Consider the following 22,666-nt stretch of genomic DNA (forward strand, 5'->3'; position numbering starts at 1 on the left):
CATGTGGGGCAGATTGAAAATGAAAAAAATTGTTATGCGAGGCAAGGCGGATTAATTTTTTTGCGAATTAAGCTAAACCCGCCCTGCCCCACCCCGCACCGCCCCATTGTCATCCCTACAGGCTACATGACAGACATTATCGCATAACCACCACACCAACCACCAATGACCACGTTAAAATCATCAACACAATAACCACCACCTTAAAATCATATCCACTATTAATTTTTAAACCATGTTTCATCTAACAAAAAAGTTTTTATAAAAAGAATTTAAACAAAAAAAATTCTCTAATATTTTGTGATCGTTTTACTTATATTTGATATTTATTAATTCAAGAGATTCAAATATATTAATCTTAAAATTGACCAAATTACCCTTTCACCCAACCATAGTCCAAATTCCTTAACCCAACTTTCCATTTTTAAACTATAGTTAGCCCATAATTCCAACTATAAATTAAACAAATACTTTTATTTTTTTGGTCTCCATACAACTCATTCCACTACTTCCTTTTTATTGCAAATCTTAGATCTCCCACAACTCTTTTTTTCTCTCATAAATCAAAACAACAAATTTTTTTCTATTGAATAATAAAAAGGGTTTAGAAAACCTAAAAGAAGGTCAAGAATTGACAACTTATACCTTGTCCTTCCAATAAGGTATTTTTACTGGTAAATCTTTTTCTCTTTTCCCAATTTCATTATCTATTAATAAAACTCTTTCTGTTCAAAAAATTGTAACACCCTTTCACCTATTAGGTCTTTAATTATTTGGGGTCCAAATTTTTTCTTTTAGTACCAAATATTATGTTGTCCCCCAATAATCTTTGGGCGGAAGGAAAGTGTTGACTATGATTTGATCGAATTCAATAATTTTAATCAAACCCTAGGTAAAAGCTATTTTATTTATTGAATATGTACGGAATATTAATTTCAAACTCAATAACAAGATTAAAATTTTGAAAACCCACTAGTAATAACATCTTTTTGGATTGTTACAACATCTAAATAAATGATTTGAAATTTGATTTTTTAGAGAAACCCTTTTCATATACTATGTGAAAAGTTACAATCTTTTTTGTGTGTGCTTGTATGTTTTTTTTTTCTGTGTTTGTGTATAGGTTTTGAATTTCCATGTCAATGGCAGAATTGTTGGAGAAAATTGATGGGTGGGGTCTGAAAATCTTGAGAACACCCGAAAAAAAGTATCGAAAGAGAAGGCTTGCTTTAATCCTCTGGGTGGGGGTGGGTTTGAAGATCTTTTGAAGATTGTAAAAGATAATTGTAACTTGAAATTGTTAATAGAAAAATTGTCTACATTGAGTATTATGATACATTGTTAAGAGAGATTTGTCGGGTTTCGATGATGGAAAGAATGCAAGAACTGTATGATTCAACGGATATAATGAGTATTGGCAATCCTCTTTGATTGATCATATTGAGTGAACTGTGCTTAGAGTGAAGGGAGAAAGTGTGATTGGCTTTTGGGTGGGGTTCATATGGAGGTTGAGATGGATTTGAGGGAGATTTTAATGAAAATTTCAGATGAAAAGAACGAAGATAAGGAATATGCGAATGTTGATTTGAAGAAAAGTGAGTTTGATACTGCAGCTGATGAACGGTTGTTTAATGGTATCGAGGCTGATGATTTTGTTTTCAGTAATAGACAGTCAGTGAAGTTTGATGGAAAGATAAGTGTGGACCTCAATGAATGTATTGTTAAGGATGTTGATGACACGAGCAATGTTGGTCACGATGACAAGCGTTTTGAGTTTGTCAGTGGGGCGAAAAGTGATGACTGTGGCACTGTGGATATTGGGCTAATGAAGTCGAGTATTGTTAGGGAAGATGAGAACAATAGGAAGAGGAAACGAGAGTCTTACACGGACTTGCTGAGGTGGGTTACTAATGTTGCGAGAGATCCTTGTGATCCTGCCATTGAGTCTTTGCCAGAAAGGTCTAAGTGGAAGTTTTATCGGAATGATGTACACTGGAAGCAGGTTCTGCTGCTGCGAGATGAAATGCTTTTGAAAAAATGTGCAGATACAAGTGCTCAAAGCTCGATATGGCAGGTACTTTACTTCCCCCCTTACTTTTGGGTTTTGAATATGTAACCGTTGATGCATCATTATAACATATCTCCATTTGTACTTGTTAATTCTTTCTCATTGTCGTAGCATTTGCTTTCAAATATCAGAAGGCTGTATTAAACTACTTTCTAATTTTTGATGGTTTTTAGAGTTTAATTTTTCCATGAAAAAAACATGTTGGAAGTGCCAAATTGAAATTAACAGAGAAGAGCAGTGCTTGGATCCTGCTCTTCTTATACGCAAAAAATGATCAAACGTTAATAATCCTGAAAGGGTGAATGACAAAAATAAGATAGGTTAACATTACAACAGGTCGCCAATGTCTGGATCATCTAGGCGCTGATAAAATGTTAATCAAACTCCGTATCCGATCAATGGAAAGCAGTATAGGCAAGTGATATAAAGACGATGCCACAGGATGGGATGTTTTACTTATCATGGGGCAGGGTGTGGCATCACAAATTTGTTGTCTTCATATTCTTTTAAAATTTGAAAAACAGACTAAAATATAAAGAACTGTAGAAAATACAGTAAAAGATCATATTAAATTTAAAAGATTTATGTTTTCAAAAATCGATTTGGTATTTGCACCCAAGGGTGCGTGGTGGTCAATGAAGTACGATGAGAACCATGAGGTCTCGGGTTCGATTCCCAGCAAAGACAAAAACACAAGGTGGTTTCTTCCATCAGTGATAGAGTTACCCGGTTCCGTTGTTGGTGGGAGGTAGTAGTCCACTATGGAATTTGTCGAGGTGCGTGCAAGCTGGATCGAACACCATGGTTATTAAAAAAAATTGATTTGCTATCTAGGCAAAATAATATTCAAAATATCTAAATTCTTAGTTATAGAACACCGTATATATATAATCTATAGTCAAATGTTTAAAAGAATAAATAAAATAAAAGTTTTCGGGGGTGTAATAAGCGAACTATGTAAGGCATAAACCACGTACATGACTTTCTTGGGGTGTGCATGGTGGATAGTAGAAGGTATAGATCATACATCAGAAGACGTCCCACATAATGAGGTATTGGTCTCATGAAACTTTAACTCCCATGGTCGTTTCTTGGTGTTTATAGATTTCTTTGCCAAGGTGAGTCCCAATTTTACCTTTTAAAATATTGATATAAATGTGGATGGGCTTATGAAGAGAGTTATTATCCAAGAATTGATCTACATAAGAGATGAACTGCTAGTGTTTTCTCTTTGCTCTTTTAATTAAGGCAATTCAGCTAATTTAAGGTTTATCTCTTTTCTAGTTGGTATTTCTTTATCCCTTTCAAGCTGGCCAAGCCAATCTAAGCATTTTCAAGCTTCTTTCAGTTTCCTTGCTGATTTATATTGTGTTAGTTACTGCAAGTTGTTTGTGGTGAATTCAGTAGAATGATAAATGTAAGCCGGCCAAACCAAATAACCAATCTGGAACAAAGCAGCTCAATCAAGCACCCAAGGATGTGACCTAGTGGTCAATGAAGTGGGAGTATGAAGTATTAGTTTCAGATCCCAGCGTATGCAAAAAAATAATTAGGTGATTCTCCTTGTTTGCCTAAGCGTTGACGGCCAAAGTTACTCTGTATTTGTGCTAGTGAGAGATAGTAGGTACCCAACATCTTATCAAATTTGATGGTTTTCTCCACATTCCCGGAATCTATGTTGATTTGAGTAACATAAGCAACAAGTTTGAAATGAAAAAAGAAGAAGTTGGAGCCGATTTTGAGATGTAAAGTGGAGCTTGTTACTATTTGCTGGAAACTAATGGTTGATAGATTAAAAAAGTTGTTTTATTCTATTTTCTTGTGACATATTTGGAGTATGTGATTCAAGGAGCTAGGGAATAGGTTGACATGTACTCACTATCTCAATTATTTAATAACTTTGAATTCACAAAACTTGTATATTCAATCAGTCCATTTTATGTGATACAATTCTCTCTTAAGAGTCAGGTAACTGATTTAGAGTTTGAGAAAAGAAAAAAGAAAGATTCAGTGTAGCTTCTGCACGACGCTTCATTAATTAGTTTAAAGCTTAAATTGCACCATGTAGCCTATTTTATTTTGAGATGTGGAGTGGAGCTTGTTATTAGTATTAGTTGGAAACTGTAAAGGGCCTTTAAGGCAAAATAAGTGATCTAAAACAGTACTAGGTAAGATAAAAGTTGAATTCTTTTTGGAATGAGTCGTATTTTATATGATAGTGTAAACTAGAAAAGAATAAGGTAAGCAAAAGTGTTCACCTAAATTAGATATTGTGCAATTGTCTCCTTGTTGAAACCATGAAATGTTAGTGGAGATAAGAATGAAGTTATCCACCTAACGAAGTTGATGTTGTGATATGGTTGAATACGTTAATTCATGTTTTATGGATCTTCATTTTAGTATGTATTTGATGGGTCCTGATAAATTTACTGGTTCTTGATTCTCTTCTTTTAATGTGCTTAATGTGGTTTGATTACTTATAGTTGTAAATAAATTGCCCATTCTCTCTGAAAGATATCAGTTGAACCTCAGTTATAGAGAAAAATTTGGTTCCACCTTCTTACCATTTAATTTCTTAGTGCATATCGAGATATGTGGCCAGTGGCCATGAACCATGATATAGTCATAAATGCAGCCATTTATTTGGTTTTTATTTTTCCTTCTAATTTATGATGATAATTGTGAAACAATAGCAAGTTCCATAATTTGGTATGGTATGATTTACGAGCAAACTGTAGATGCTTAAACGCCAAAAATTTGTATCTATTCTAATTTTTCAACTTTCCATTCTATTATGTTGATAAATCACATGTAAAATTGGAGAATTAATCTGGATGGCGGAATTTCCAAATAGTTCACTCAGTACTATTTGGAATGACCAGACAAAGATTGTGCTTTTTGATAACCATATACAGTAGGCCCGGTTCAGCACTTGCAGGCCTTGTATTTCCTGGTTAAGTTGTTTATCTTGATTATGTGTTTGCTCATTTCATCATTTTGGAGCAGGCATAGCCTCTTTTATAATCTCATTGATTCTCTTAAACTTTTGCTGGGCAACTTTAAAGTGTATTCATCGTAATTTATTGAAACAATTTTACCAAAAATACTGATTTTGTGTAGCGTGCTCTGGAGTTGTTACAAATGCACTTCGCAGGTCCAGCTTGTGAAAGAATACAATATATCTCGAGTTTCATGTTTCTTTTGTGACCCTATACATAGAAGGCATTTCCCCTTGGCAAGAGTATTTGTATTACCTTTTCAAGTGAAACTTCACATAGTGACAGAGTTGAAGTTCAGAAAGTCGTCTCATTTGAACCCTTAACTTTTCTGTCAAGCTTGCATTCATATATATAATAGATAGAATCATTTGCGCTGATATTCAAGCTTTACAAAGAATCCGCAATTTACTCTTATCGAAGCTTCGGTTAAATCAGAATTTTTCTTTGCCTTGTAGATAAAACAGAAGATGCATCCATCTATGTATGACGATAATGCTTCTCTTGAGAGAGTGAGATGCAGCAGGCGGGTCCTACTCGCTAAAACTCCATTGAAGAAGACACATTTTTCAGCAGTGTCGTCCTCAAGCTCTCCAAGTGATGAGGATCCAATTGATGGACCTGCTGATTCATCGGAAGAGTCAGGACTTGGCCTTTTGTGGAACCAGCATCGAAAGCAAATACCAGTTGGGCCACAGTTTCAAGCAGATATTCCTGAATGGAGACATGAGAAATGTAAAAGTGACTCGAAATGGTTGGGTACCCAAATATGGCCTCTAGACAAACAAGAACAAAAAAGAATGTTAATTGAAAGAGATCCTATTGGAAAAGGAAGGCAAGATACATGTGGCTGCCAATACCCTTCTTCTTATGAATGCATCAAGTTTCATCTCGCTGAGAAACGAAGGAAGGTTACACTTGAGTTGGGATCAGCCTTTTATCGGTGGAAATTTGACTTGATGGGGGAAGAAGTTGCACTTTCTTGGACAAAACAAGAAGAACAAAAATTCCAGGATATAGTAAAAATGAATCCTTTGTCGACAGACAAGAGCTTTTGGAATGAAATATTCAAGTTCTTTCCTAACAAAAGCAGGGAATCTTTGGTCAGCTACCACTTCAATGTCTTCCTTTTGCGGTGTAGAGGTCACCAGAATCGGACTGCTGCAAGTAATATCGACAGTGATGATGATGAACAACAGTACGGACCTAGAACTAATTGTTTCGGAAGAGATGCTGAATTCTCCATCTTTTGTTCCCCGAGGAAAGCACATCCAGATCCAAGATAGTAAGGGAGTGTTTATATACCACGACGTCGTTCAGAAATGTACATTGCAGGTTTTTTATTGTGCTTTTGCTCATCAAGATTTATATTGGCAAATATTTTTAAAGGGAAGATGCATGATACCATCTGAAAATTTTATATTTTGAGTTGGTGGATTTTTTGGTTACAAGAAGGTCCTTTCTTCTTACCTTTTTCAGTATACACAGTTTACTTTCCGTAGTTTGTCATTGTTCAAAACACTGTGATTAAGAATGCTACTAATATTATCATTTGCTCAAATGGATCTCTACAACCATTGTGCTTTTCCATAGTCTTTGTATTTGGTATAACTGATAAATCAATGAATTGCTTTCATCTACATTATTGTCAGTATGACTTGCTTCATTGTTGTATTTCCTTTTTATGCTTGATTTGGTATGTTTTATTTGAGTGAAGGATCTATCGGAAACAATGTTTCTATCTTCACATTGCATGAGTAAGGTTACATGCACACCACCCTCTCTAAACCCCACTTATGGGATACACTGGGTATATTGTTGTTGATAAATCAATGAATTGCTCTCGTCTACATTCTTGNATTATTGTTAACTATGGTAAAAAAAATTTTATGTCTTTTAACATTCTAAATTGCTAATTATTGTTGTATGATTTGTAATATCTTTTACGCAATTTTGGAATAATAAAGGTTATTTCTTCTTTCTCAATTTATGTGGTACTAATAAAATTTCGAGATTCAATTAATTTTTTTTGTCTTTAAAATATTCTATTGTTAATTACTGTAAATTATTGTACTTTCTAAGTAATTTTCAAATAATATATATTATTTCATTTGTCCAATTTATGTGTCACCGATAAAATTTGAAGAGTTAATCAGATCTTTTACATATTTTTATATCTTTTGAATATTTAAGTAAATAATTATTGTAATTTATAATATTTTATATAATTATCTAAAAAAAATTAAACAACAAACAAAACGAATTCATCATAGGAAAATTACCAAAGCATCCTTGAATACATCAATAATGGGTCCCACTTTTTGTTTAAAAAAATATGCATATTGGGAGGATATTTTTGTCCAAAGTGGAAATAGAATAAGTATAAAACATTGAAGTTTTTTAAAATTTTAAATTGTTAATTCTTATTGTATGATTTGTAATACTTTTACGCCATTTTCAAATAATAGAGGTCATTTCTTCTTTCTCAATTTATGTAGTACTAAAAAAAATTTGAGATTCAATCAATTTTTTTTGTCTTTGAAATATTTCTAGCTGTTAATTACTATAATTTATAGTACTTTCTAAGAAATTTTCAAATAATATATATTATTTCATTTGTCCCAATTTATGTGTCACCGGTAATATTTGAAGAGTCAATCAGATCCTTTATATATTTTTATATCTTTTAAATATTTAAGTAATTAATTATCGTGATTCATAATATTTTATACAATTATTTAGTATAGTAAAATAAATTTAAAAGAAACAAACAAAACGAATTCATCATAGGAAATTACCAAAGCATCTTTCAATACATCAATAATGGGTCCGACTTTTTATTTTTAAGAAACTGCACATTCGAAGGATATTTTTGTCCAAAGTGGAAATATTGTATAAAAAATGTGTATTTATTGTGATTTTGAATGTTTTGTGGGGTAATAGGACGCACGCAAAGTTAATGTGTCTTTTTGAAAATTTGGGATAACTTCAAGTATCACTTAATGTTTTTTCTCAAAATCTAATTTACTTTCGTAAACTATGTGTCAGATCAAAATCAGATTAACAAATTCAAAAGGAATGAGTAATAACTAGCTCATACAATGACATATTTATTATTTAATTAAATAATAAATATGTAACTAAAAATCTTGTTAGATTTTGGTTGAAATCTAACAAGATAGTTACAATGATAGTTGCATTGTGGCTTATTATATCTATCTTTTAAATATTTAAGTAATTAATTATCGTGATTCATAATATTTTATACAATTATTTAGTATAGTAAAATAAATTTAAAAGAAACAAACAAAACGAATTCATCATAGGAAATTACCAAAACATCTTTCAATACATCAATAATGGGTCCGACTTTTTGTTTTTAAGAAACTGCACATTCGAAGGATATTTTTGTCCAAAGTAGAAATATTGTATAAAAAATGTGTATTTATTGTGATTTTGAATGTTTTGTGGGGTAATAGGATGCACGCAAAGTTAGGGTGTCTTTTTGAAAATTTGGGACAACTTCAAGTATCACTTAGTGTTTTTTTTCAAAATCTAATTTACTTTCGTAAACTATGTGTCAGATCAAAATCAGATTAACAAATTCAAAAGGAATGAGTAATAAATAGCTCATACAATGACATATTTATTATTTAACTAAATAATAAATATGTAACTAAAAATCTTGTTAGCTTTTGGTTAAAATCTAACAAGATAGTTACAATGATAATTACATTGTGGCTTATTATATATAGATATACAAAATTGAAATCCACTTGCAAGCCATGTGCCAAAAGGTGTAGATTGGTTCAAACATAATTAATGACATAAATGTTGAGGGTGCAACTCTATGACCAATTGATAATTCTCTAGCCAGTATGATTATTATTTGTTGGCACAATTAACAAAAAGAAATCATATACATACTTTCTCATTTGACTTGACTTACTCTTAAAGAAATACTTCATATTACTTGTACACTTTTTCGTTTTTAGATATACCTAATTGCTTATCCATTTTGACAAATCAAAAAAGGATAAAACAAATTTCTCTATTATACCCTCAATTTATTACTTTGAAAAATGTAGAACTTTTTAAAAATCTTAAATTTTTAATTCATTTACTTCATAATTAATAGGGGTAAAATGGTAAACACACCATGTCAATTATTGTTTTCTTAATAGATGTGTCATTCCAAAAGTGAACAAGTAATTATGGACAAAGGAAGTAATAATAAATAATTTTTTAGTATATTATTTTTAATTATTATTTTCTATCCATTTTTACTTGTTTACTATATTAAAAATAGATGTTTACTTTTACTTATTTAATTTTAAAAATTAAGAAATTATTTATTATTTTATGCTTATTTTATCCTTATTATTAAACAATATTCATTTTAATATTCATATGACTATAATTATTAAGAGTGATATAATAAAATAATCATTTTGCTTTTTTTGCTTTTTAAAAGGTGTGTTGATCAAATATGAACAAATAAAAACGAAGGAATTATGCATAGATATCCCCTAAATTATGATCGAAATTCCAACGACACAACTTAACTAGGGTCCTAAGAGATGGAGGAAGTGTTTCTAAGAGAACTTATTCTATCTAGTAGTGTTAATTTTTTTCTTTTTGAGTAGTTTTTAGAATGACCCAAGTAGAGGTGTACATGGCGGGGTTGGTTCGGATTTTTCAAATATCAAACCAAATTATTTGTGTCGGATTTTTAAATTTATAAACCAAACCAAACCAATAAAACTCGGGTTTTTTCGGGTTTTTCCGGTAAAGTATTTATACAAACATATAATTTACTAGTACTTCAAATATTTCTTTAGTCCTGCCAAAATACAACTATCTAAGATGTTTCTTAAAAATATAACACAATATGATATGATCAATGACACTAAAATATCCAACAAAAATAATAATAATGAAATCGCATAAAACAAATATTGTAAATTAACAAGTCATAATGAAAATGATCATAATTAAAAGGTACTAAATCATGCTAAAATTAAGTTTAATAAGTATTAGTTACATGACTAAATATTAAAGGAAATTAAAATTAGATTATGTATTTTAATTGTCTAAACCAATGTGAAACTAAAGAACAAATATCCAATATTATAGTCATTCTTAGTGTTGAATTGATTTTCTTTTTGCATTAATATTAATTTGATTTTGATTTAAGCTTTATTATAATTACCAACATATGTGAACTATAATCTTTATTGGCTCATTCATAATTCTAAGTTTCAAACTTGAAATAATATATTAAAAGATAAAAACTATGAAAAAGTATAAGAAATATTTAAAAATTCTATCAAAGTAAATATTTTTATGTATAAAATAAAATTTTAAAATTGTATATATAATGTCGGGTTGGTTTGGTCTCGGGTTGGTTTTTTTTAGTTAAAACCAAACCAACTCAAATATAGTCAGGTTTTTTTTTTTCAAAACCAAACCACTAGTCGGATTTTTTTTCGGATTGACTCAATTTGCAGTTTGGTTCGATTTTCGATTCGGTTTTGTACACCCCTAGACCCAAGTAGTTTCATTTATGTTAATCTTAAATTTGATGCTAAAGATTAATAATAATTCGATCTTAAAATTTTTGAACCCACTTATTTAATGCTTTTAGTGTTGTATTAATCGAAATAAATGTGTAATTGGTAATAAGCTAGGCCTATCAAGTGCCAAACTTGAAAGATATTGAAAAGTAATAATGCAATATATATATTCAATGAATATGAACCAAGGTGCGTTTAATTACGACAAGATCCTTATTGGGGTGGGTCAATGGATATATATGATACTTTCTGTTTTGTCGAGTCCTATTTTGATTTCTGATTTGATGGTCGTATCTGCTGAAAATTCAATACATTCTATTTTGTTGCTCATCAGAATTTTTTATAATATTTTAAATTTACTTTTTTTTTTTGTTAGATTTTGACTTTTTTGCTATGATTTTTGTAGTAGTTTATATAGGAGCTATAGTCATTTCATGCCTATTCGTTGTTATGATGTTCCGTATTCAAATAGCAGATATTTACGAAGAAGATCTATTTTGATACTCTCTTTGTTTCAATTTGTTTAATCTACTTTCATTATTAGTCCATTAAAAAAAATATATTTTTTAGCAATTTTATAATTTTAATTTTTTTTCCATATGATATGTTTAAAACCATTAGATTAAAAGATATTATGATACATTTAACATATCTTTAATTTTATATCATAATTTTTTTAAAACAATATATCAAGTTAAAAACAACAAAAAAGAATCCTCATGTGACATCAGTCAAACCGAAAGTGGCACACTACACCAAATTAGTCACTTCTTACTTTTCTTGTGCCCTTTGATCTTGGCAAGTGGAGTTTGGGGTGGTAGAGGGAGATGGTTAAAGGGTGGGGATAGAGCTGTCAAAAAGGGTTGGTTCAGTTCCACCCGACCCAAGCTTTGCGGATCAATGAATTTGAAGGGCTAGGACGGGGTCGGCCCTTCGTTTGGTGGGATTGAAAATGCTCAATCCAATCCAACCCTAGAAGGGCCAAGGGTTGGGGCGGGCTAGCCCTTCTTTTTTTTATTTTTTTCTTTTCAAACTTAAAATTCTATAACATCAAGAAAATGAGAAAATTTTCATATCAAATATGGCAAACAATGGTGTTGTTTCAATAACACTAGCAAAATAATCTAGTTAAATTAGCATGTATCTCGCATATCAGATACGCGAGCGAGATAAGAGAGTGGCAAGCAAGATGGGAGAGAGGTGAGGACGCGAGATTTGTCTATGTATCCTAGATACATGCGATCTACTTGGATAGAATGTATCTAAAACAAATTAACCTAATTTTGAGTCCATATATTTTGAGATACATGTATCTGGACGTACCAAAATCTGGTAAGATTCATAATATTACAACATAACATGTATTTAAGCAATTAGATTATATAACAATGAGATTATTGTAAGTTACCATTAAATAAAAAGTTTTGGCCCGTGGGCCGACCCCGATCCGACCCCGATTAAGCCTCAAGGGCCAAGGACTTATATGGGCAGGGCTTATAAGTCCTAGTTTTACATGGGCTTGAAAAATCTTATCCCAACCCTACCTCAATAACGAGTTGGATTGGGCCGGCCCCATGGGCTAAGCTTGTTTATCGCAATATATTTTGATAAACATTTAATGATATAGTTTAAATAGGAGATTCACACATTTGATAGATCGAGTTGAGTGAAAGAGTCAAATACAAATAAATTCAGATATATTGTATCTAGAATAAATGACGTGCCTAATTTTGACCCTATATATTCGAGATACTTGTAGTTTTCAAATTTGATAACTAGTTGTAAAATATTACAAATTAGTGTATGGCTTGATTCGTATTGTGGATGGATAAGTATTTTTATGAGCTTATAATTGAAAACATACATGCGTTACTTGAATAATGAATTCAACTATTCACTTACAATATATGGTAGTCATAGAACTATTATGTCCAAGGCGTATAACACTACTAAAAAACGACGGATTGCGTCATTTTTTGGTCAAAATCGACTCAGTCCGTCGCTTTTCTGGAAATTTTATTTTTGAAAATCTCAGAAAAGCGACGAACAAAAGGACCTTGTCCGTCACTTTTTTGGAAATTATTTTTTTGAAAAATCCAGAAAAGCAATGGACAAAATCACGCTGTCTGTCGCTTTTTCTACAATTTTTTTGATAGCAGAAACTGGCAGTTTCTGCTGCCCACCTGCAAATGCAATTCAATTCAATTCTACACTATTCAGCCCAATCAAACACGCACAATTATAAACAATCTACACAAAACATAAAACAACAAACTTAAAAGAACAATCAAAAATATCTAAATCACAATTTAAAGTCTTTCAAAATTTCAAAAAGTTCATAAATGTCCAAAGATCTAAACTAGGGAGTGGGATCTACATAATCATCCTCATCACTATCATCGTCGGTGTATTCGACGAGCGAGGTTCATCACTTGTTCTTTGATTTGCTAAACGGTCTCACTCATGCTTTGTTGTTCAGCTACTCTTCTCCGCTCCGACTCTGCCAGTGCCGGTGTAAGTTGTGTTATTTAAGCCGACATAGCAGCAATCTGAACACTGTCAAGTGTCTCGGCTTGACGTGACGATCCAATACCTTTTAATCCTGACCGGAGTCGTCTTACATCGTTTCGAGAGCCTAGACCATAGACTCTACCCTTGTGTCTCCCCCTACCACTTTTTCTTTCCAAATCTGGGTGGACAGTTCAGGTGTCATTTCAACCGAACTATCTAGATTGTCAACGATGTAATGATGAAACTCATTCTGCATATTAATATAAAAATTGACATCAATATATATACATATCATAAATATATTCACTACTAATATATATTATTCATATTAAATAACTTACAAAAGTTCATTCGGCACACAAGGCGAAGCAGCATTAGAGAATGGTATGATGCCATCTGCACAAAACCCCAATCTAACATTTCTTGGTTCACTAGAAAAATCAGGATATACATTATCAAAATGTTTTCATGCTTCACCATCAGATGGATGAGACAAGGCACCCGGCGACCTTCTATATTCACGATGTTATCTCATATGTGGGGCAGACCTCATCGATGCATACAACCTCTTTAACCTAGGAATGAGAGGTAGATAATGCATTGCCTTAACTGGGACCATCTTTCCAGTCGGAGTCCTCTTATAATGAGCATGTCCACAAAACTTACAATTTCTAATTCACTATCAGTTTTGTAAAACAACATGCAGCCATTAACACAACAATGAATTCTTTGCCTGATAGAAGTTCTTAGGTATGTTAAACTCCGGATTAACTAATTCACCCAAAAGATCAACTATGGAGTCTATAGCCACATTGGGAACATTCCAATATGATTTAATATTCATTAATCTAACCGCAACTGACAAGGCAGAATGCGGACACCCTTCACATGGTGAACGACTAAACTCTTCTAATTGATCATAGAAGCGTCTTGCTTCTTCATTAGGAGCTTCATCAAAATATTGTTCTGGTTTCATCCCACGTTGAACCCCGAAAACATCATTGATCATTTCATAAATCCTATCATGTTCAACCCTAATTTGGCCATGTGGTGCAAGCATATTTTATTCATCCACAGACATCGAATTATAAAACATATCATCTCTTTCTCCATGATCAATTCATACAAAATATCTAGGCTTAAATTCATTACGGTACAAATGAACCATAATTGTATCTAGTTTAAAAAATTTTAAGCACTTACATGCACTACAAGGACACCTAACCAATCCATTATTCTTGAAAATGTCAAGTGTCATTGTATGTTCAATAAAATCTCTACCATCGTCAATAAACTCACGTTTCAAACCAACACCAGTTTCAAATGCATATTATACATCCACAAATGATGATCCATCTACAAAAATAGAGATATTCAATTATATTATAAATTAAATTTAATAATAATTTTACTACATTAATTCATTGTTAATATATATTTATAATAATTATATTTATTATTACTTATATATCTAATTAATTAGTTCATAAATACTACATTTCAATAAGTAATTAATTTGTTCCAATAATTAGTTATATTCAAATTCTAATTAAGTTCAATTAGTTCAAGTTCTAAATTCAAGATAATTCATATCTAATTTCTAAACTTAGTTATGTATAAATTTCTATTCCAAGAATTGGTTATATTCAAGTTCTAAGTTCATGTTCAAGTTCATATCAAAGTTCTAAAATTAGTTATATATAAACTTCAAATCTAAGAATTAGTTATATATATTCAAGGTTTAATAAGTTCAAGTTCCAAATTCAAGTTCATATCTAATTTCTAAACTTAGTTATATATTCAAACTAAGTTCCAAGTTCAAGTGCAAGTTAATTCTAATGAATTCAAGTTCATATCTCTAATCTATAAAATTAGTCATATATACACTTCTAATCCAAAAATTAGCTTTATATATATATATAAAATCCAAGGATTACAATTAAATCTCAAAACTGAAGATAATACACTCAACAGAATGCAAAGAATGTTTGCAAGAAATAAAATTTCCTATCATGAATATTAGGAAATAGAAATTACCCAAACAACAGGTACACATAAATTAAACATGTTAACTAAACCAATGATTGAACAAATCCTTAGGAAAATTCCTGAAAGAAAAAGAAAGAAAATGAATTATGTTCATTTAGGAGGAATTCAAATACTAGTCAAATCAACTTTCAAAGAAGGGATTAACTGCCCTATTGTTGTAAATCTTTCAGACGAAAGATTCATAAACGCAAGCGAACGAAACCTTGGTATAGTAGAAGGTAATCTAGTCTATACCAAACTTCTAGTCACATACTATCTCAAATATAGTATATCGCTTAAAGATGCCGATTTTAATGATGCATTAAGCTTACATTTTCAAGTCAAAAGAAATGACTTATTTAAACCAGGTAATCATATTATGAGCATTTATATTCAAGTTCTAATTAAAAAAAAAACCTCATATATATCATGACAATCAAACATTTATCCTATATATTTATGACATTCAAACTTCATCAATTACTAACTTCTAACTTCAATTAACAATACTTCAAGATTTCTAACGTTTCACAACCTAAAGTTCTAAAATACTACAAAAATTCAAGTTCTCTAAAGTTCTAAAATCCTACAATAATTCAAGATTTCTAAAGTTCACAACCTAATTAAAGCTCTAAAATCCTACAAAAATTCCAGTTCATATCTAATTTCTAGAATTTTTAATAAGTTCAATAATTTCTAAGTTCAAGAATATAATTCAATTAACCCAATTTTCAACAACATTATAATATATAAGCACAAATACAATGGCAAATCATCAATGTTAAACTAATCTAACTTCTAACTTCTAACCCTAAAATCTAAAATCCTCAATTCTCTCCCTAACTAACAATAATCAAATATACAAATTAACAATTGAATAACACAATTCAACAAACTAAAACAATGTACAAACTAAGAAATCAAATATAATTACTAGAATTCAAAAATTAAAATTAAAATTAAACCATAACCTTATAACAAGAAGGAGGGGCAGATGGGGAATTCTTTTGGGCGTGGTGGCAGCTAGGGTTGGCCGGCGACGGGGAGAGGCTGATGGCGGCGGCAACGGACAGTGGTGGTGGCGATGGGACGAGGCTAATGGCTGCCTTTCTTAGAGAGAAGGGAGAGAAGGGAGAGAAGAGAGAGAAAGAGTGAAAAATTTGGTGGAAAATCCATCACTGTTGTAACATAATTAAATGAGAAGCGACAGACTAAGAGACACTGTCCGTCACTTTTTTAAAAATAGTTGACCGTATATTTTGACTAAGAAGCGACGGACATAAAGATGTCGTTCGTCACTATAATAAAAAAAGAATTAATAAAATAAAATAAATATAAAGCGATGGACAGCGTCGTTAATATTTTAATTTATATATAATTATATTTAATAAAAGCGATGGATGGCGTTGCTATATTTATCAAATAAATAATTATTAATTATATACATATATATATATATATATATATATATATATTTGGCGTAAAATTCCGCAAAAAAAAGCGACGGACTAAGAGATGCCGTCCGTCGCTTTTTGTAAAATAATTTAAAAATAATTATTTTTATTAAAAAACGACGGACAATGTGGCAAATAGCATCGCTTTTTGGAGCGACACCGTCCGTCGTTTTTCAGTAGTTTTTTAGTAGTGTAACAAGTTATACAATGGATAATCTTGACATATTTCTTGAGACAAAAATACAAGGGCGGCTCAAATATATTTGTAGCTTAAACACAAATTTAAATGGAAACTTTAATTTATTTTACGAAGTTTTATAATTCAATTCATTAATCTAATTTGAGACATAGTATTCTAGATTTGTCAAACTTCTAACAATTTTTTCATCTTATATGAAAATTTTATATTTTCTACAAATATTACTATTTAAAAAAAATAATACTTATAACCTATTATTGCTTTAAAAGGATGAGACCCCTCAAATTAGAAAACCTAAAACAACTTGATTGCAAGTCTCTCATTATTTATACAGATCTCTCATGTATAATTCTCTTGTGCACGCATCTGTTACCGAATCAAACTTCCTTTTTCCCAAAAGTGTAATCCTCATCGACATGTTTCAAATTTCATAGTTCTCTAAACTAGTCAATCTTATGAGAATAAGCACGACTCCTAAAGCATCTGATGGACCAATATACAGAGGATCATTCTGATCAATTTTGAGAGTTGTCATTGTTGTAAGTTCATGTAATAGAAACAATTAATCATAAAATTAGATCTAAACTCATCTGCAATTTTTCTCTATACAATCAACATCGACTGCTCTGATACCATAACAAAATATGAGCTCAAAAACTCATAACTCCATTGATGAACTCAAGCTAGGAGAAAATAGAGAAAATAATCGTTATTGTTCACAATATTTTGTGCATTCAATTTTAAAAGAGAATATAGTGTTGAGTCTTATAGCCCTAATCTATAAAATATCTTCTAACTAGGGGTGTACAAAATTGAACCGCAAATCGAACCAAACCGCGAACCGAGTCAAACCAAAAAAATACCCAACTAGTGGTTTGGTTTGGCTTGATTTGGTATTGAAAAAAAAAACCCGACTATATTTGGGTTGGTTTGGTTTTAACTAAAAAAAACCAACTCGAGACCAAATCAACCCGACATTATATATGTAATTTTAAAATTTTATTTTATACATAAAAATGTTTATTAGTATATAATTTATATATTTTTCTTAATCTTTCTCACAATTTTATGTTTAATATTAGTGGACTTTGGGCTACATTGTTGACTTGAGCCCACTTATTATTTTTAGGAATAAACAAAAGTCCAAATAAACTATACAATTCAACTAGCCCTATATAATATTCTCTATCTCATTTAACAAAGGTCATTAGGTCAGCAACTCAAAAGCAGCTCTTCATCTTCAAAAGCTTAGTCACTGTTAGGTTTTACTCCTTAGCTATTAGGGCATATATTGAGCTCGTCTTTTGGATTTTAGTTCAAATCATCATCAACTCATCTTAATCTGGGTAAGTAATTGCTACTAACTCGTTTTTAGATATTTTTCTTGTATTGCCATTGTCAACAACATCACAATTTTGGGTAGTTGAATCATAGATATAAACCTAAAAATTATACATATTGGTGTCCATATCTATGGTGTGTTAAGCTTAGCAACAAGATGATGAAGATGATGATAAATTTTTTTGTATATAAATTTCACTTATTTCTCTCTTTACTTATGTTGTTTCAATGCAATGAAAAAGGGGCAAGTGTTCGACTCATTGCTTTTGGTTCCATTTGTATGGAGGTTTTTGTACTGTAAACATTGTGATGGTCCGCAGAGATAAGGAAAAACAAGTGATAAAGATAAAAATTTAAGAGACTATTAAATTTTGATAGCAGTAGCTAGTAATATACATAAAACTTTTCTAACCAAATATTTTGTACTNNAGTAATATACATAAAACTTTTCTAACCAAATATTTTGTACTATATTTGTATCTGTTTTGGTTTCAAAGTGAAATATACTTCTAAGTGTTGTGCACAATACTTGAATGGAAGTCTTGTTGAAACACAATCTTGTATCAGAATACTAATAACTATTGTTATGTATGTAGCAACTTTCTTTTTGGATGGAAACTACACCTTCTGTAACGGATGTAGAGGTGATTAATAATATTTCTTCAACTATGTCGACAATATCTCAACAACAAGGCAAAGTAACTCCACGTCGACACATACCTCCTAAGAAGCAAAAAAGAGCAGCTCCTCCGGTCGCTCCTAACTCTGGAACTACAGGTAGAGAAACATCTCAAATTTGGGATCATTTCTCCAAGTTTATTGCTAAAGGAGGTAAATGTAGGGCAAAATGCAATTATTGTACTAAAACATTTGTTGCTGACAGTGTCAATGGAACAACTACGTTATGAAATTATTTAACTGTGAAATGTCTCAAGTCTCCATTTAAGTCCGATAAGTGGAAAACAACATTAAAACCTATCAAAAGAGGTTGGCCAGAAGGTGGTTCCACTGAAAAATGGGTGTTTAATATGGATGAAATTAAGAGAGCAATTACCGAATTTATAATTCTTGATGAACAACCGTTTAGAGTTGTTGAGGGAGAAGGATTCAAAATATTAATGGCTAAAGCCTTTCCAAATTTTGATGTACCTTCTCGTGTAACTATTGCTTGACATTGTCTAAGGATTTATCAAGAAGAGAAAGAAAAGCTTAAGGATCTTATAAAAAAGCAACGTGTTTGTCTTACTAGTGATAGATGGACGTCAATCCAAAATTATACTTATATGGTCGTCACTGCACATTGGATTGATGATCAATGGAATCTACAAAAGAGAATTCTTAGTTTTTTTCAAACACCAGATCACAAAGGTGAGACTATTGCCAAGGGGATTGAGGATTGCTTATTAGGTTGGGGCATTGAGAACTTGTTTATAGTGACCTTGGATAATGCAACCGCAAATGATGCTGCCATTAAGAGTTTAAAGGGGCGTATTGAAGATTGGAAAGGGGTAATGTTTGTAAATCAGTTTTTACATGTTAGATGTAATGCTCATATTTTAAACTTGATTGTAAAAGAGGGGTTGGATGAACAAATTGAGCCTATTTCTCATATAAGAAGTGCTATAAAATATGCCAGGTCTTCTTCTTCAAGATTTGCTACTTTTAAGTCCGTTGTTGAGAAAGTTAAGATTGACACCCGTGGTCTTGTAAGTCTGGATGTTGAGACTAGATGAAACTCGACATACACAATATTGGATAAAGCTTTGAAATTTGAAAAAGCTTTTACAAGACTGTATGTGGATGACCAGAATTATCAAAAGCAATGTCGAGAAATAAGTACAACAACAAAAAATCCATGAACAGATGATTGGAAGAATGTGAAAGCTTTTGTGAAGTTTCTTAATATTTTCTATCAGGCAACTTTAAAATTTTCGGGCAGCTTATATTCTACTTCTCACTCTGGCTGCTTATATTCTACTTCTCACTCTTTCTTTCATGATTTTTTCAATCTCCGAAATGATATTATCAAGTATACTAAACATGATGATCTCATTTTGGTTGATATGGCAACAAGAATGAAATCCAAGATGGATAAATATTGGGGTAAGTTTGAGAGTATGAATTGTTACTGATGGTTGTTGTTGTGTTGGATCCTAGATACAAGATGCAATATGTAGAGTATATTCTTTCTATTGTATATGGCTCTTTGATGGGAAGATTAAAGTCTCAAGATGTGAGAGATGTTTTGAATCTCTTATATAATCATTACAATTGTTCTTGCTCTGAAGATCCTAACGAAAATATTGAAAATGATAATTGTGTGATGGGTGAATCTAGTGATTTGTTGCAATCTCAGTGGGAGAAACACATGAATAAAGAGGGATTTGTTGTAAAAAAATATGATCTAGAAATATACTTGAAAGATGATGTAGTGAAGATCAATTATTTTAATATTTTGAGTTGGTGGAAAGTTTCGTCCAGTAGATACCCAATTGTTGCGAAAATTGCTAGGGATATCCTTTCTATTCCTATTTCTACTGTTGCATCTGAGTCAGCTTTTAGTACAGGTGGTCGAATTGTTGATAGTTACCAAAGTTCTTTATCTCCAAAAATGGTAGAAGCGCTTATTTGCACTCAACAATGGCTACGATCACCTTCTAAAAAATGCAAGCTTGAAGATATATTAGAGGAAGTCCAGAAAATTGATGAAATTGAAGAAGGTAACTTTATATATTCTAATTGTTATGAAAAATGATTCTGCTTTTGAATTTTATTTAGTATTCAATTTGTTTCAGTTCTTTCAGAATACCCCGACTCACCTTTGAGGATTGATTAGTCAGTTGATGTACTTTAATTTCACTATATGCAACAAAGGTATTAGTTCATTCTTTTGTGATTGTTAATTACCTAATTATTGTATGCTCTAAATAGTAATAAGAACTAAGGACTAAACATCAACTTAGTTAATCCATTGTTAATCAACTTAATTGATTTGTATTGTCTACTTTGCAGATGCAAGCTATGGTTTTTGAAAAATATGTATAGAAGATCTCCTAGGTTGTAAGTAATGATGGTGTAGAATTTAAATTTGAATGTAAATAGCTCGTATTAACTTTTGACGACAATATTTTGACTATGCAAAAATTGTTTAAGCCACTATGTTACTTTCATGAATTTCTCTAATGTATAATGAATCACTCTTGATTATTGATATTATTTTATGATTTGTCCAAAATAGTAATAGTAGTAATTTTTTGAGAACTTGTGTTCCAAAAAGAATGGAGAATTGCCTATTGAACTAATGGGCTTGCAATGCCAAAAGAAACTACTGAGGGTGTGTTTGGTATGAAGGAAAACATTTTTCGGAAAATGTTTNTTGAATGTAAATAGCTCGTATTAACTTTTGACGACAATATTTTGACTATGCAAAAATTGTTTAACCCACTATGTAACTTTCATGAATTTCTCTAATGTATAATGAATCACTCTTGATTATTGATATTATTTTATGATTTGTCCAAAATAGTAATAGTAGTAATTTTTTGAGAACTTGTGTTCCAAAAAGAATGGAGAATTGCCTATTGAACTCATGGGCTTGCAATGCCAAAAGAAACTACCGAATGCTTTTCTAGGATGAAAAATCATGTTAGTGTTCAACGTTTTTTAAAATCACTGAAAGAACACATGCTCTTTAGTCTTTATAAAAAAACCCGAGAAAATCCGAATAACCCGAGAAAATCGAATAACCCGAAAAAATTCGAGATTGAAAAAATCCGACTATTATTGATTTGGTTTGGTTTATATATATTTTAACCCGATACAAATAGTTTGATTTGATTTTTAAAAAACCCGAACCGACCCGGTGATGTACACCCCTACTTCTAACAAACTGTGTCAGCTCATCACCAAGTAACTAACTAATGAAATGAATCACAACTAACTAATGTACAAGGTTCATTATGTATCACAACTATAACTAATGGACCAACTACATCATGTGATGCATTTGAATAACGAGGCCATAATCGAGTGTTAAATCTCACGGTAAATAAATTATGTATTTGGTACATTTATGTGTATAAAGATTTTCCAGCTTGTTTTATAATAGAATTATGATTTGATGGAATGCAATTAAGTGGGAGACCTCAATTCTTTATTATGAGCAACCAGCTTATTCAACTTCGTGTTTTCATGTGCAAAGTTCTTACAAAGTTAATATGACAAAAGTTTGAATTCGTACTATGGATGTAGACGAGAATCAAATCCCATGAGTCGCCATTCTATTTATAAGCTCTTCAAAAATATTGAAGAAATACTCCCTCCGTTTCATTTTATGTGGCAATATTTAATTGGGTGCGGAGTTTAAGAAATAAATGAAGACTTTGAAATGTTTACTAAATTGCCCTTTAAAAGTAGACTCACTTTTCTCTCTCCTCATAAATGTATTGGAGTATTATTTTAAGATTAAGTGGGACCAACAAGGGTAAAAGAGA

General features: G+C 31.3%; 1 protein-coding gene across 2 annotated transcripts; it reads left to right on the forward strand.

The window, feature by feature from the left end:
• The first annotated feature begins 527 nt into the window (after positions 1 to 527).
• Positions 528 to 6,694, forward strand: LOC125864450 (AT-rich interactive domain-containing protein 1-like). 2 transcript variants are annotated; one of them, XM_049544460.1, is made up of 3 exons: positions 528 to 662; positions 1,150 to 2,074; positions 5,523 to 6,694. In XM_049544460.1, exons 2-3 carry the CDS (start codon positions 1,502 to 1,504, stop codon positions 6,348 to 6,350), a joined length of 1,401 nt encoding a protein of 466 aa, XP_049400417.1. In that variant the 5' UTR covers positions 528 to 662; positions 1,150 to 1,501; the 3' UTR covers positions 6,351 to 6,694. The 2 variants fall into 2 exon arrangements, with proteins under 2 accessions (XP_049400417.1, XP_049400416.1); XM_049544459.1 differs by having other exon boundaries at positions 533 to 674.
• The last annotated feature ends 15,972 nt before the right edge of the window (positions 6,695 to 22,666 follow it).

The sequence above is a fragment of the Solanum stenotomum genome, chromosome 5 (genome assembly GCF_019186545.1).
Source record: "Solanum stenotomum isolate F172 chromosome 5, ASM1918654v1, whole genome shotgun sequence".
Classification (NCBI taxonomy): Eukaryota; Viridiplantae; Streptophyta; class Magnoliopsida; order Solanales; family Solanaceae; genus Solanum; species Solanum stenotomum.

Bases quoted from the DNA above. Each gene is read 5' to 3' on its own strand.
- LOC125864450 (XM_049544460.1), top strand. From the start codon at position 1,502: ATGGAGGTTGAGATGGATTTGAGGGAGATTTTAATGAAAATTTCAGAT. The intron at 2,075-5,522 runs GTACTTTACTTC...TTTGCCTTGTAG, and splicing joins CTCAAAGCTCGATATGGCAG to ATAAAACAGAAGATGCATCC.